General features: G+C 45.0%; 1 protein-coding gene across 1 annotated transcript in view; it reads right to left on the bottom strand.

The window, feature by feature from the left end:
• Positions 1–16979, bottom strand: part of CFAP70 (cilia and flagella associated protein 70) — a 71749-nt gene extending 54770 nt beyond the window's left edge. Inside the window, exons 1-4 of the mRNA XM_089657500.1 lie at positions 16927–16979; positions 7925–8012; positions 4627–4813; positions 3174–3272 (exon numbers count right to left, since the gene is read on the bottom strand). Coding sequence (XP_089513626.1) covers positions 3174–3272; positions 4627–4813; positions 7925–8002 — 364 coding nt within the window. The 5' untranslated portion in view covers positions 8003–8012; positions 16927–16979. The remainder of the gene's footprint in view (positions 1–3173; positions 3273–4626; positions 4814–7924; positions 8013–16926) is intronic.
• Positions 16980–17225: the final 246 nt, after the last annotated feature.

Raw genomic sequence — 17225 nt, 5'->3', positions numbered from 1 at the left:
GAGGAATAGTGCTCCATCATTGGTATCAGTGGGAGGAATAGTGTCCCATCATTGGTATCAGTGGGAGGAATAGTGCCTCATTATTGGTATTAGTGGGAGGAATAGTGTCCCATCATTGGTATCAGTGGGAGGAATAGTGCCTCATTATTGGTATTAGTGGGAGGAATAGTGTCCCATCATTGGTATCAGTGGAAGGAATAGTGCCCCATCATTGGTATCAGTGGGAGGAATAGTGCCTCATTATTGGTATCAGTGGGAGGAATAGTGCCCCATCATTGGTATCAGTGGGAGGAATAGTGCCCCATCATTGGTATCAGTGGGAGGAATAGTGCCCCATCATTGGTATCAGTGGGGGGAATAGTGCCCCATCATTGGTATCAGTGGGGGGAATAGTGCCCCATCATTGGTATCAGTGGGAGAAATAGTGTCCCATCATTGGTATCAGTGGGAGGAATAGTGCCCCATCATTGGTATCAGTGGGAGGAATAGTGCCCCATCATTGGTATCAGTGGGAGGACTAGTGCCTCATTATTGGTATCAGTGGGAGGAATAGTGCCCCATCATTGGTATCAGTGGGAGGAATAGTGCCCCATCATTGGTATCAGTGGGAGGAATAGTGCCCCATCATTGGTATCAGTGGGACGAATAGTGCCCCATCATTGGTATCAGTGGGAGGAATAGTGTCCCATCATTGGTATCAGTGGGAGGAATAGTGTCCCATCATTGGTATCAGTGGGAGGAATAGTGCCCCATCATTGGTATCAGTGGGAGGAATAGTGCCCCATCATTGGTATCAGTGGGAGGAATAGTGCACCATCATTGGTGTCAGTGGGAGGAATAGTGCCCCATCATTGGTGTCAGTGGGAGGAATAGTGCCCCATCATTGGTATCAGTCAAGGGTAGGCAACCTGAGAGCCACAGGACTACAAGTTCCATCATGCCTCTGAAAGTCATAGCTCTGTCAGTTTTGTAATGCTGCAATGCGTCATGGGAAATGTAGTACCACAACAGCTAGTGAGCCGCAGGTTGCCTACCCCTGGTATCAGTGGAAGGAATCCTGCCCCATTGTTGGTGTCAGTGGGAGGAATAGTGCCCCATCACTGGTGTCAGAGGGAGAAATAGTGGCCCATCGCTGGTATCAGCGGGAGGAATATTGCCCATCATTGGTGTCAGTGGGAGAAATAGTGCCCTATTGCTGGTATCAGTGGACGAAATCCTGCCCCATTGTTGGTGTCAGTGGGAGAAATAATGCCCCATCATTGGTATCAGTGGGAGGAATAGTGCCCCATCACTGGTGTCAGAGGGAGAAATAGTGCCCCATCAGTGGTGATAGGGGCAGGAATAGTGCCCCATTATTAGTATCAGTGGGAGGAAGATTGCCCATCACTGGTGTCAGTGGGAGAAATAGTACCCCATCGCTGGTATCAGTGGAAGGAATCCTTCCCCATTGTTGGTGTCAGTGGGAGGAATAGTGCTCCATCATTGTTATTAGAAGGAATAGTGTCCAATCATTGGTGTCAGTGGGAGAAATAGTGCCCCATCATTGGTATCAGTCAGGGGTAGGCAACCTGAGAGCCGCAGGACTACAAGTTCCATCATGCCTCTGGAAGTCATAGCTGTAACTGTCAGTTTTGTAATGTTGCAATGCCTCATGGGAAATGTAGTACCACAACAACTAGAAAGCTGCAGGTTGCCTACCCCTGGTATCAGTGGAAGGAATCCTGCCCCATTGTTGGTGTCAGTGGAAGCAATAGCGCCTCATCATTGGTGTCAGTGGGAGGAATAGAGCCCCAAGGGCCGGATAAAGGCAAGCAAAGGGCCACATCCGGCCCCCGAGCCACAGTTTGGAGACCACTGGATTAGACTGAGCAGTTTGATTGTAATACGTGTGTATGGCCACTTGCCACAAATTGCCATGTCTGCTCACTCTCCAGTCATGTAAACCTACCCAGCCATGCTCCCATGCAGTCAATAGTAGAATAGGGACTCCAGGTATGGGACCTCCTCTTTTTTGCCAGTTCTCAGGTGTGATTGGCCAATCAGCAGGCCTGAACACTGTCACATGCCATGGATCAGTAGCACTGCACCCTAAAGTTGTCCAATTAGTATTGCCATCAAATAACTTTGCAGACGTGAAGGAACAGGGTTAATGCTTGTTATACTCACTGTGGAACCTAAGGGGTTAATCCTCTGCATTGTGTAAAAAGGCTGTCTGATGCTGTCTTCTCTGATCCTCCCCTTCTACTGTCCCCAATCCATCTGATAGTACAGAGCTCTAGGAGTCATTCTGCACATGCTCAGTTTAGTGTAAATGGCTAGAGAGGTTTTTTTTCCTTTGGGAGGGTGCATGTGATCAGCACAGGGCCAATCAGTGCTGTCCAGACAGAGGGTCAGGGGTTATGCAGCCTCATAGGACAGTCAGAGCAGAATTAAAACTCCTACAAGCTTTAACCAGTGCTCTGCTGGACACTGATAGAAGTCACAAGACTGCTATATATCTGATGAGAAAAGGTATTTAACAGTTTATATTTACTAAAATAATTGCATTTCCATGTTTTGTGTACAGTGGGAGACCGGATATAGTGAATGCAGGGTTCGGGGAGATCAGATATAGTGAATGCGGGGTCCTGGGAGACCAGATATAGTGAATGCAGGGTCCAGGGAGACCAGATATAGTGAATGCAGGGTCCGGGGAGACCAGATATAGTGAATGCAGGGTCCGGGGAGAGCGGATATAGTGAATGCAGAGTCCTGGGAGAGCGGATATAGTGAATGCAGGGTCTGGGGAGACCAGATATAGTGAATGCAGGGTTCGGGGAGACCGGATATAGTGAATGCAGGGTCCAGGGAGACCGGATATAGTGAATGCAGGGTCAAGGGAGAGCAGATATAGTGAATGCGGGGTCCTGGGAGACCAGATATAGTGAATTCAGGGTCTGGGGAGAGCAGATATAGTGAATGCGGGGTCCGGGGAGACCAGATATAGTGAATTCAGGGTCTGGGGAGAGCAGATATAGTGAATGCGGGCTCCGGGGAGAGCAGATATAGTGAATGCAGGGTCTGGGGTTTAGTAACATTTTAAGTTTTTACCTTCCTGTGGCTAGGTGAAGTTTGTAAGTCATAAAAAAGTAAGTAGTAGACAATTTAAATGGAGAAATATACACATTCCCCACCTTGTAGCAGAGGAAGCAGATCCACAGCCACCTGTCCCAGAACAGCTGTCTTCTCCTCTTTCTGCTTCTTCTCCTTGGGCAGGATCTCAATGACAGTGACTGCAAGCGGAGGAAGTGAGTATTAACAATCAGAAAGAATTATGTAACAATCAAACGTGAGCTGTCACCACCTGCCAGTTGTCAGCATTGCATTTTAGGTATTTGCTATGCACCCCTGTCCTAATCAAGAAAGAGTTTAAGTAGACTGCTGGACAATCAGTGAGTGCCAGATCAACTCCTGTGGATTGTTTTTTTTCTCAACTTGTCTGTGCTCATCCTGATCACTGGCCTTTTTTTTTCTTCAATAGAATAGGAAAGCCTTGCCATATTATTTATTGCTGCCAGTGTCCACCTAGTTACATTTCTCTTTACTTCTTGTCCTGGAGACGCAACAGCAAATAAAAGGAAAGCTTTCCAATAGAATAGACATCCCGGCGCTGATGAGCACAGATAGGTGGCACTGATGGGCACTGACAGGCATCACTGAGGAGGCACTGAAGGCCAGCATAGATGGGCACTGATAGCCGGCACTGATGGGCACTATTGGCTGCACTGATGAGCATTGATGGGGCTACATTGATCATCAGTGTAGATGTCCCCCCCGAGCAATGCTGCTTAAAGGCACTCCTCTCCTCACGGGCTGTCAGTGTGACTGACGATAACCAGCATTTCTTATTTACACTGTGATCACTTGTGATTGGATACAGCTGGTCACATGGTAAAAGGCGGATCTGATTGGCCCTTTCCTTGGACACGTGATCAGCTATGTCTGAAGGATGCAGCAATCACAGGTCACGCATGGCGAGGGGGTGTGGTTCTGGGTGGACATCCATGGACACCCTCCCAGAACTAGCTGACCGCACTGTAGCCGTCTTTTGGCTACAGCGCACTCGGGAGCTGGTTCAACTCACCTGTGAACTAAAGGTAAAACATTTTTTTTTCGTTTTGGATAGAGTGCAGAGAGATTAGAACACCTGACAATTTTTATTGCTCATCGTGCCCCCGTTAGGAAGATTCACCCTCTCTATTTGTGCTGTTTACCAAAATCATTGAAAGTAAAAGAAAATCCCAAAATTTGGGTTGTCTCCAGAAAAGTAATTTAAATCTAAAATAAGAGGGGAAATATTCTAATGTGGACACTAGTTGTGGTGACCTGGGGGTACCCAAAGGATTCCCCTAATTTGCAGGGATTTCCCCTCACTTCCTTTTTTGGCTATGGGACAGGAAGTGAAGGTAAATATCCCTAATGGGACACAGATGGCAAAAAATTAGCTGGTAGGGGTGCGACCCTTCATTACTCTATCTAAAATGGTAAACAAAAATGTTTTGCCTAGAGTTCCACTTTAACTCTGTACAGTTGTTAAAATCTTTTGAACTCTGACTTATTTTAGGTAGAATAAGCCGAGTAACTTACCTATAAAAGGTTTGTGGGCCACGTTGTCCAGACTATGTGGACTCTCACCGCCAAGGTCAAAGTTTGTGGTGAAATTGTACTCAGTCTTTTGGTCCGGGGTCGCTTCCAGTTTCGGAGAGTCACCCAGAAGGACGTTGTTGAACTCTGACCTCAGGAAAGTCACCGGAGAGTCACTTTTAACCCCTTTCTGTAAAAAGCATATTCAGCGCATAAGCAGAAGGTAAATACAATTGATGTTTACAATAATAGCCAACAGTCGGCGTAGGACCTGTAGCCTTGTTTTTAAGGAAGCTATCTAGGCATAGCCAGTAGGGTCTCTGAATGAGCAGACAAGTGCCAGCGCCTCTTGGATGTATATTATTGGAGTCAGTGTCTGCAAGTCTGTGTTCAGTAAAGCGAAATTGCAGGAATGAACTTTTCTGCATATTCACAATGGGCCAGCTTGGCTCGATGTAAGTACCCATACTGGATATCAAGAGGACAGTACCGGGACAGGGTCGTCCAACGCCCAGGGTAAGGTTGCAGTATTGCACCCCCTCCACTGTTAATATACACTATATTGCCAAAAGTATTGGGAGCATGAAATTGTCCAAAATGTCTTGGTATGCCGATGCCTTAAGAGCTCCCTTCACTGGAACTAGGGGGCCAAGCCCAACCCCTGAAAAACACTACCACACCATAATCCCCCCTCCACCAAACTTTACACTTGGCACAATGCAGTCAGGCAAGTACTGTTCTCCTGGCATCCGCCAAACCCAGACACGTTCATTGTATTGCCAGACAGAGGAGTGTGACTGGTCACTCCAGAGAACACGTCTCAACTTCTCTAGAGTCCAGTTGCAGCGTGCTTTACACCACAGCATCCGACGCTTTGCATTGCACTTGGTGATGTAAGGCTTGGATGCAGCTGCTCGGCCATGGAAACCCATTCCATGAAGCTCTCTACACACTGTTGTTGGGCTCATCTGAAGGCCACACCAAGTTTGGAGGTCTTTAGCTATTGACTCTGCAGACAGTTGGCGACTTCTGCGCACTGTGCGCTTCAGCATGCGCTGACCCCGCCCTGTCATGTTACGTGGCCTACCACGTGGTGGCTGAGTTGCTGTTCCCAGTTGTTTCCACTTTGTTAGAATCCCACTAACAGTTGAGCGTGGAATATTTAGTAGCCAGGAAATGTCACGGATGGACTTATTGCCCAGGTGGCCACCTATCACGGGACCACGCTTGGAGTCACTGAGCTCCTGAGAGCGACCCATTCTTTCACCAATGTTTGTAGAAGCAGTCTACATGCCTGGGGGCTTGATTTTATACTCCTGTGGCCATGGAGGGGATTGGAACACCTGAATCCAATGACTTGGAATGCTGACCCAATGCTTTTGGTCGGTCTGTCTATCTATCTATCTATCTATCTATCTATCTATCTATCTATCTATCTATTATCTATCTATCTATCTATCTATCTATCTATCTATCTATCTATCTATCTATCTATCTACAGTCAGGTCCATAAATATTGGGACATCAACACAATTCTAACATTTTTGGCTCTATACACCACCACAATGCATTTGAAATGAAACGAACAAGATGTGCTTTAAGTGCAGACTGTCAGCTTTAATTTGAGGGTATTTACATCCAAACCAGGTGAACGGTGTAGGAATTACAACAGTTTGCATATGTGCCTCCCACTTGTTAAGGGACCAAAAATAATGGGACAGAATAATATTCATGAATCAAACTTTCACTTTTTAATACTTGGTTGCAAATCCTTTGCAGTCAATTACAGCCTGAAGTCTGGAACGCATAGACATCACCAGACGCTGGGTTTCATCCCTGGTGATGCTCTGCCAGGCCTCTACTGCAACGGTCTTCAGTTTCTGCTTGTTCTTGGGGCATTTTCCCTTCAGTTTTGTCTTCAGCAAGTGAAATGCATGCTCAATCGGATTCAGGTCAGGTGATTGACTTGGCCATTGCATAACATTCCACTTCTTTCCCTTAAAAAACTCTTTGGTTGCTTTTGCAGTCTGCTTTGGGTCATTGTCCATCTGCACTGTGAAGCGTCCAATGAGTTGTGAAGCATTTGGCTGAATATGAGCAGATAATATTCCCGAAACACTTCAGAATTCATCCGGCTGCTTTTGTCAGCAGTCACATCATCAATAAAGAGAAGCAGTTCCATTGGCAGCCATACATGCCCACGCCATGACACTACCACCACCATGCTTCACTGATGAGGTGGTATCTTAGGATCATGAGCAGTTCCTTTCCTTCTCCATACTCTTCTCTTCCCATCACTCTGGTACAAGTTGATCTCGGTCTCATCTGTCCATAGGATGTTGTTCCAGAACTGTGAAGGCTTTTTTAGATGTCCTTTGGCAAACTCTAATCTGGCCTTCCTGTTTGTGAGGCTCACCAATGCTTTACATCTTGTGGTGAACCCTCTGTATTCATCTGGTGAAGTCTTCTCTTGATTGTTGACTTTGACACACATACACCTACCTCCTGGAGAGTGTTCTTGATCTGGCCAACTGTTGTGAAGGGTGTTTTCTTCACCAGGGAAAGAATTCTTTGGTCATCCACCACAGTTGTTTTCCATGGTCTTCCGGGTCTTTTGGTGTTGCTGAGCTCACCGGTGCGTTCCTTCTTTTTAAGAATGTTCCAAACAGTTGTTTTGGCCACGCCTAATGTTTTTGCTATCTCTCTGATGGGTTTGTTTTGTTTTTTTCAGTCTAATGATGGCTTGCTTCACTGATAGTGACAGCTCTTTGGATCTCATCTTGAGAATTGACAGCAACAGATTCCAAATGCAAATAGCACACTTGAAATGAACTCTGGACCTTTTATCTGCTCATTGTAATTGGGAAAATGAGGGACTAACACACACCTGGCCATGGAAAAGCTGAGAAACCAATTGTCCCATTACTTTTGGTCCCTTAACAAGCGGGAGGCACATATGCAAACTGTTGTAATTCCTACACCGTTCACCTGATTTGGATGTAAATACCCTCAAATTAAAGCTGACAGTCTGCAGTTAAAGCACATCTTGTTTGTTTCATTTCAAATCCATTGTGGTGGTGTATAGAGCCAAAAATGTTAGAATTGTGTCGATGTCCCAATATTTATGGACCTGACTGTATCTATCTATCTATCTATCTATCTATCTATCTATCTATCTATCTATCTATCTCATAGAGGTAACGTTTCAATTTACAGTCCTGCGGTGGGACAGAGTCAGTGAAGGGTTAACCCAGTCGGTAGCCCCTCCCTCCCTCTAGGTACTATTTATGAAAAGTGTTACCAGATTATGTGCTCGAAGGATCGTGATGTGTACCGGCACAGGGGGGCGATCCTTGTCTTCTGCCAGTGCCGTATCCATAGTGACGGGTCTGAACGGAGACAAGAAAGCATGAGATTAGGGATGTAGGTCCCATTACAAGTGTCACATATTAATGCACTCCATCATAGGGGGTCAGGGGGGAACTGCAAAGCCAACATAACCTTCGAGAAACACACTTCCAATCAGCAACATGCAAACCAGACTTAAAGGAATCATCTGTTACGGAACTAAAAGTGGAACTTCACTCTCTCAATCAGCATTGACTATTTGTCATCCTTATGCTGCCAGCATTGGTAAATCGATAGACAAGTATATCATATTCACTTGTTTTAAACTTTTTTCCATTTCTTCAGTTATTTCCTGGTTTCCAGCCTAGGCAAATGATGTCATACATCCCTGGAGTCTTCAGGAGGGGAGGAGGGGCTTTCTTGGCTAAGTGCGCCTTCCAGCTTGCATGCCTGAGCTAAGGGCCGATGGATTCCAGGAAGTAAATACTGCACAAATCATCTGCCCTTACTCAAGATGGCCAGAAATGCTGGGGGGGATGTTTTTCAAAGTGATTTCATAGCACAATAAAGTCTGGAGACATGGATGGAGAGGGGAGTTTGCTTTGTACATTAAGATGAATTATTAGTGTTTTTGTCTTGTGGTGCTCAGATGCAGTGTAGTTCTGCTTTAGCCCAGATTCACACCGGTGTGACTTGCCATGCGATTTGACAGTTCCAAGTCGCATGACAAGTCACACCCTATTGTCGGCAATGGAACCATTTAAATCAAAGCGACTCCGACTCCTGCATTCTTTTTGTTGATTTCAGGTGCGACTTGTATTTACATTTATTTATTTCAGGTACTTATATAGCGCCGTCAATTTACGCAGCACTTTACATATACATTGTACATTCACATCAGTCCCTAACCCTCAAGGGGTGTACAATCTAAGGTCCCTAACTCACATTCATACATACACATACTAGGGACAATTTAGACAGGAGCCAATTAACCTACCAGCATGTCTTTGGAGTGTGAAGTGAAGTAGCGTGATTTCAATGTCGCATTTGGTGTAAACTGGAGCTTAAAGTGGAGATTTATAAACAAATTTTTAAAAATGAACAGGCAGGATTTTTATTACAGAAGAGGCAAACTTTCTCTCTTCTGCACTAAAGTTGCTCACCTGCCTGTTCCCCCTTGTACAGTCAGCTGCACACACAGTGAGCTGCACAATGCCGAACTGACTGAAGTCCTGCGCATGCTCAAGAGTGACGTCACCTCAGCCCCAACCAATGAGAGCGGCCGCCAACTGACACCCGAAGTCAGTTGGCGGGGAGCTCCGGGACATCGCAACGCTGGACTGAAGGTGAGTATAGTTCCAACCACTTGCCCTCCAGAGAATTTACCCCCCTTCCTGACCAGATAATATTTTGCGATACGGCACTGCGTTACTTTAACTGACAATTGCACGGCCATGCAACATTGCACCCAAATGAAATTTACGTCCTTTTTTTCTCACAAATATAGCTTTCTTTCTGTGGTATTTGATCACCTCTGTGGTTTTTATTTTTTGCACTAACAACAAAAAAAGACTTAAAAATTGGTTTGTACTGTGACATTTCACAGCAGAGGCAATCCCCCAGGTGCGCAAATGTGTCCCCATGTGGCAGATGTGCAAAATCATATATACACACACACATATGTGATTTTGCACAGGAATGCCACACTGTAGCAGTAAAGCTGCTATAGGGCGGATGTTAAGTAGTTAACCCATACTGCACCACAGCAGATTGCTTAAATGTGGCTTGGCCTATTGGCAATCACAGGAACAGGTGTATGGTCCCAGAGCCCGTCCATCCAGAACCTGTTAAGTTCAGATGTGCTGGTCTGTACAGCCAATGCGTCTCCATTCACATATATGAGCTGCCTGCATACAGCGCAGTGCTAAGACAAGTAAACAGGTGGCTCCTTGTGCTCTATGGGGCTGAGCGTCCATGGGAATGAGCCCCTAAATGCCAATTCTATCATTACGTTTATTTTGGTAATAGAATGCAGTGTAAACACTAAATAAATCTCAACAACAGATGTGACGGTGAGTGCGCGCTTTTGCGTGGTTTCACTTGTCGCATTCAGGATAGTCCATTCCATTCAATGGGCTGTCCTACACGTGAAAATTGTGCAAAAGAAGTGCATGACCCCTTTTTTAAAACTGCCCTGCACCAAAATGCACGTTAGTGAGGTGCATTGGGATGCCTATAGGAAGAAATGGCACCATCACATCCCTGCAAACTGAAGCTTGTTTGGGATGCAAATGTTCCTGCTATGTTCAAATGTGACAGTGGCCTTACCCTTAGAGTTTACCATTTGTCATACTCCTGTGTATTGCTACATTGTGAGTCATTACTGATATTGCTGCTTTATACAGACCAGTAGGTGGAGCCATTGAGCTAAATTAGTGATGTAGTGTAACTAGAAGGTAGCACAATGTGTGTCCATGTATTCCATCACAGATCCATCCATACACCCAGAACACCCACCAGTGACCGAAATACTGGGATCCCTGATAACAATCCCCAGTATCTGTCTGTTGATTAGTCTGTGTGTCTGTCTATCTATCTATTGATCGGTCTGTCTCTCTATTCATTGGTCTGTCTGCCTGTCTGTCTATCTATTGATCAGTCAGTCTATCTAATGATCGGTCTGTCTGTCCATCTATCTATTGATCAGTCAGTCTATCTAATGATCGGTCGGTCTGTCTGTCCATCTATCTATTGATCAGTCAGTCTATCTAATTATCTGTCTGTCTGTCTGTCTATTGGTCTGTCTATCTATTCATCAGTCAGTTTAGCTAATGATTGGTATGTCTGTCTGTCTGTCTGTCTGTCTATCTATTGATTGGTCTGTCTCTCTATTGAGCTGTCTGTCTGTCTGTCTATCTATCTATCTATCTATCTATCTATCTATCTATCTATCTATCGATCAGTCAGTCTATCTAATGATCTGTCTGTCTGTCTGTCTATTGGTCTGTCTATCTATTCATCAGTTAGTTTAGCTGATGATTGGTATGTCTGTCTGTCTGTCTATCTATTGACTGGTCTGTCTCTCTATTGAGCTGTCTGTCTGTCTGTCTATCTATCTATTGATCAGTCAGTCTATCTAATGATCTGTCTGTCTATTGGTCTGTCTATCTATTCATCAGTCAGTTTAGCTGATGATTGGTATGTCTGTCTGTCTGTCTGTCTATCTATTGATTGGTCTGTCTCTCTATTGAGCTGTCTGTCTGTCTGTCTGTCTGTCTATCTATCTATTGATCAGTCAGTCTATCTAATGATCTGTCTGTGTGTCTGTCTATCTATTCATCAGTCTGTCTGTTGATTAGTCTGTGTGTCTGTCTATCTCTCTATCATTTCATCTATCTATCTATCTATCTATCTATCTATCTATCTATCTATCTATCTATCTATCTATCTATCTATCCATCAGTCAGTTTAGCTGATGATCGGTCCCTCGGTCGATCAGTCAGCCTATCTAATGATGTCTGTCTATCTATCTGTAGCGCCCTCCTAGGTAGCTAGGGGGAGCTAGACTCCAATGATTAGACAGAGGCTGAGTAGCTGCTTGGATGTAATAGCCAGAGAAGGGGTCATATTGTGGTCAGGACTCAGAGGCTCTATAGGCCAGCCCCCCCCATTTACATTCCATGAATGCCTGCAATCTTCCTTTCACTGCCCTCTGAAAAGTGATCCACCACTTATCAAGATGGAAAGTGGCAAAGCCTGCTGCTAGTATGAAAGGAGGCAAAAAAAAAAAAAATATATAGACATTGCAGCTTACCAGACCTGAGATGTGGTGGCTGCATTCATTTTCTTTTTCCAGGCTTTTTCAGTCCTGTTTTGGGGCGAGGGGGGAGGCATGGACAACACTCACTCACTGCACTGTATTAGGGCAACAGAAACAGGACAGACTACAGAAACTGCCCACCTTCTCCTCCTCTACATACATTAGGGGGGGGGGGGCTTGTAGTCCTCAGAGATAGCAGGGAATGATGTAACTGATAACAGTCAGCATAAGCAGAGAGCACAGGAAGTTATCAGCTCACAGGATTTCTGGCAGGATCAACAGGTAATTTTGCACTTCACAGTTACAATGTGGGTAAATTGACTCATTTATTTGCCCTCCCCGCCCAGTACTACATTTCATCACTGCTTTTGCTGGGCGCATACTGAAACTCCGCTCATCGTTGCTCTGGCCTCGTGGCTTTGAATAAACTTGTCCCAAGAGAAATCCATAGACTCTCTTTTTGAAAATGCTGTTTTATCAGCTGCCGTGCTGATCCAATGACTTCAATACTTCATCAGTCACTGGCCCAGAACCAGTACACAGATCAGGAGTTCTAACTTCACTTGCTGCATGCTTATTCAGGGTCAGCAATGCAAGAAAACAGAATCCAGGGCACGCCCCGACACGTCACTCTTCTTCATGTAATCATCAATTCTTGAAGTGAAAAAAAAAATGTACCGCATCCAGCTGTGGGGTCTTCAGGGTCAGTGGACTAGCAAATCCAGAAACAACCAGGCAGCTAGCATTTTCTGGTGGAGGAAAGCATTAGCAGATAGTCCAGGTATTGAACTCTGCACAGGTTTCCTTTAGGTTAGGTTCACATATATGCAGGTTGCAGGTGATGCGTTTTTCTGGTGCGTTTTTCGTTTTGCATTTTTTATTAGCAATTAGCATCAAAGTTACATCAAAGTAGTGCAGGAACCCTTATGTGACCAAATCACATGGTTAAGGATTGGGTTAGCGCTAATGGCTAGGGTTAAAGGTAGTGTTAGATTTAGGGTTAGAGTTAGGATTAAGGTGTTAGGGTTAGAGTCAGGGTTAGAGTTTGGGCTAGTGTCAGGGTTAGAGTCTGGGTTAAAGTTTGGGCTAAAGTCAGGGTTAGAGTTTAGGCTAGTGTTAGGGCTGGAGTCAGGGTTAGAGTTTAGGCTAGTGTTAGGGCTGGAGTCAGGGTTAGAGTTTAGGCTAGTGTTAGGGCTGGAGTCAGGGTTAGAGTTTAGGCTAGTGTTAGGGCTGGAGTCAGGGTTAGAGTTTAGGCTAGTGTTAGGGCTGGAGTCAGGGTTAAAGTCAGGGTTAGAGTTTGGGCTAGTGTTAGGATTAGAGTCTAGGTTAGAGTTTGGGCTAGTGTTAGGGTTAGAGTCAGGGTTAGAGTTTGGGCTAGTGTTAGGGTTAGAGTCAGGGTTAGAGTCTAGGTAAGAGTTTGGGTTAGTGTTAGGGTTAGAGTCAGGGTTAGAGTTTGGGCTAGTGTTAGAGTTAGAGTCAGGGTTAGAGTCTGGGTTAGAGTCAGGGTTAGAGTTTGGGCTATTGTGAGGGTTAGAGTCTAGGTTAGAGTTTGGGCTAGTGTTAGGGTTAGAGTCTAGGTTAGAGTTTGGGCTAGTGTTAGGGTTAGAGGCTAGGTTAGAGTTTGGGCTAGTGTTAGGGTTAGAGTCAGGATTAGAGTTTGGGCTAGTGTTAGGGTTAGAGTTTTGGCTAGTGTTAGGGTTAGAGTCAGGGTTAGAGTCTAGGTTAGAGTTTGGGCTAGTGTTAGGGTTAGAGTCAGGATTAGAGTTTGGGCTAGTGTTAGGGTTAGAGTTTTGGCTAGTGTTAGGGTTAGAGTCAGGGTTAGAATTTTGACTAGTGTTAGGGTTAGAGTTTGGGCTAGTGTTAGGGTTAGAGTCTGGGTTAGAATTTCGGATAGTGCTAGAGTCTGGGTTAGAGTTTGGGCTAGTGTTCGGGTTAGAGTCAGGGTTAGAGTTAGGGTTAGAGTTTGAGCTAATGTTAGGGTTAGAGATAGAGTTAGTGTTAGATATAGGGTTAGAGTTAAGTTCGGAGTTAGGGTTAGATGATCAGTGCCGATCCCTCATCTGACTATTGCCAGTTATCCGCAGTACTTTCCTCACCCTGTGACAGCGTGAGGAAAGTGCAGCCGATAACCGGCAACTGTATTTACCCGGTGATCTGCTGTGTCATTGGACATGGCTAATCACATGGTAATAGGCTGCCGTGATTGGCCTTTTACCACATCACATGATCAGCTGTGTCCGTAGGGGACACGCGGGAGAGTGCATTCTGGGAGGATGTCATATGACGCCCTCCTAGAACCGGACAACCGCGTTGTAGCCGTCGTTCGGCTGTAGCACGGTTTCCAAGTGGTTAAAGGATAACTAAAGGCAAAACTTTTTTTTTTGTTTTGGATAGTGGGGAAGGATTAGATCCCCTGTCAGGTTTTTACTGCTGTCTGTGCCCCTGTTAGGGAGGATCATCCTCTCCTCTCTATTTGTCCTGTTTACCATTACCAATAAAAGTGAATATAAAAGAAAGTCCTAAATTTTGGGATGACACTAGTTCTGGTGACACCCTGGGATTCCCTCACTCTAGGGGGATTTCCTCTCACTTCCTGTTTGGCTACGGGACAGGAAGTGAAGGGAAATCTCTTCAATGGAGAGAAAATCTAACAGGGATTATACCCTCCCTTACTCTATACAAAATTTAAAAAACACACACAAACACATATACAACACACGCTACAAATTTGGAACAGCGAAAAAAATAAAATAAAAAATAAAATAATATATATATATAGAGTGAACTTTTCAAAAGACCCCTGGGGTCCCAGCTTTCATTATTAAGCCCTGGTCTACACCAAATGTGGTTTCAAAGTGGTGCGATTTGGTCCCATTTAAAGCACAACATCAAAGTAGCGCTGATATAGACACAGGCGTGATTTCGGTGCCATTTACCTTAGCCCTAGTTCACATTGGATCCGACTTTGAAATCAAGTGAATTCGCATGATTTCAAAGTCGCATGTCAGTGCAACTTCAGGCGAGACTTGGCAGACGTCTGTGCGACATCATGCGCAGATGTCTATGCAAGTTTCACCTGAAATTGCCAAAAGTAGTGCAGGAACTACTTTCAAAATCGGCGCAACTCTGATGGAGTCGGAATCACACTAATTTGAACAGTTCCACTGCGGACAATAGGGTGCGACTTTTCATGCAATTTGAAACTGTCAAATCGCATGACAAGTCGCACTGGTGTAATCCAGGGTTTATAGTCTATGAGGGTCCTAGTTTTTATTAGTAAGCTTTGGTTCAAACCAAATGTGATTGCAAAGTGCTGCGATTTGGTCCAATTTAAAGCGCAACATCAAAGTAGTGCTGATAGAGAAATAGGTGCGATTTCAGTGCCATTTACCTTAGCCGTAGTTCTCATTGGATTTGACTTTGAAATAGTGCGACTTCACTTGAAGTCGCATGTCAGTGCAACTTCAGGTGCGACTTGGCAGACATCTGTGTGACATCATGCGCAGATGTCTATGCAAGTTGTACCTGAAATCGCAAAAAGCAGTGCAGAAACTACTTTCAAAATTGGTGTGACTCCAATTGAGTTGGAGTTGCACTGAGTTGCGGACAATAGGGTGCGACTTGTCATGCGATTTGAAACTCAAATCGCAAGACAAGTCGCACCAGTGTAATCCAGGGCTTATAGTCTATCAGGGTCCTAGTTTTTATTAGTAAGCTTTGGTTCACACCGAATGTGATTTCAAAGTGGTGCAATTTGGTCCAATTTAAAGCGCAATATCAAAGTAGCACTGATATAGAAACAGGTGCGATTTCAGTGCCATTTACCTTAACCGTAGTTCTCATTGGATCTAACTTTAAAATTGTGTGACTACGCTTGAAGTCGCACGATTTCAGTCGCATGTCAGTGCAACGTTAGGTGAGACTTGGCAGACATCTGTGCGACATCATGCGCAGATGTCTACGCAAGTCGCACCTGAAATTGCAAAAAGTAGTGCAGGAACTACTTTCAAAATCGGTGCGACTCTGATGGAGATTGAGTCGCACCGAGTGTAACGGTTCCATTGCGAATAGGGTGCGACTTGTCACGCAATTTGAAACTGTCAGATCGCATGACAGGTCGCACCGATGTAAACAAGGACTTACCCCCGGTCAGTATGATCGTATGACTTCACTGTAAGTTGCACGATTTCAAAGTTGGGATGTCATTGCAAATTGAGGTGCGATTTGCAAGACATCTGATACAGATATCTATGCAAATCGCACCAAAAGTCGTGCATGCACGACTTTAGACATCGGTGCGACTCTGACCAAGTCAGAACCACACTGATATGACCGCTCTAATTGCGGACAGAAGGTTGCGATTTGGCATGTGATTTGCAAGTCGCATGCAATGCAAATTGCATGATGCCAAGTCACACCCAGTGTGGCCGGGGGCTATAGTCTGAGCGTTAAATCGCACTGAAGTGGTGAAAGAAGTAATGCAGGAACTATTTTTCAAGTCTCACTGCTTGAAATCGCACCTATTAAGACAGCGCCATAGAACTACATTAGATGCCACTTCAGATGCGATTTTTAAATCGCATGTCGCTCCTGAAGTCGCAGTGGTGTGAACCTCATTGAGGTTGGTTTACTGTAGAAAAACTCTGAAGGAAAATATTAAAAACATACCAAAGGAAAAAAAAATTGCTTATGGAAAAGATCAAAACATTTTTTTTTTGTAGCTTGCAGGTGATTGGGTGACTGAAATCAATTGAAATCCGCGCAGCGTCTGCGCATTCACTGAGCTAAGATAAAATTCACCTTGAAAAGTAAAAAAAAAAAAAAAATTTTTACTGAACTTAGCGAATGATAGGACGCTGCGCGAATTTCAATCAGCCAATCACATACAAGCACGAAAAAAAAACTTTTTTTTTTTTTACGTTTTTTTTTTTCTTACATTTTCCTTGCACATGATTGGGTGATCTTGGCAAAGTAAAATTTTAATGAGCTTAACCTTGATCGAAGTGAGATGAAAGCTGTCCCCTCCCCCCCACTTGTCATAGACAGTCCCATGCAGTCCCTGCACCCTCCCCATAACCCTTTGCGGATCCATATTGGGGAGCCCTGAGGGTCCCCTGTACCCCCCACCCCCATACCTGGACGGCTCCTGCACACAGATCTGCTGCTTCCGCTTCCCAGGCTCAGCGTCCTCGTCTCCTAGCAACGGGTACAAACAATGGAGGCGGGGCACACAGCCATTCTGCTGGTTGCTAGGCAACCGGAGAGCCTGTTCATCCAGCTCTGGGCTGCCTTGTCCTTTCCAGGGACATTTCTGTAGGACTCCAGGCCTAAGAATTCCCTCCCCCCTCACAGATCTCATACACAATGTGGCCATACATCCTCTAAAACCTTTCTACTGTACGCCCCGATTCACACCCGCCTGCGTCCAGGGCCA

Source organism: Staurois parvus, unplaced genomic scaffold, assembly GCF_062004578.1.
Source record: "Staurois parvus isolate SC_StPar_1 unplaced genomic scaffold, SC_StPar_1.0 ptg001005l, whole genome shotgun sequence".
Classification (NCBI taxonomy): domain Eukaryota; kingdom Metazoa; phylum Chordata; class Amphibia; order Anura; family Ranidae; genus Staurois; species Staurois parvus.
Note: the sequence above shows the minus strand (reverse complement) of the source record. Positions and strands in the feature narration are given on the sequence as shown.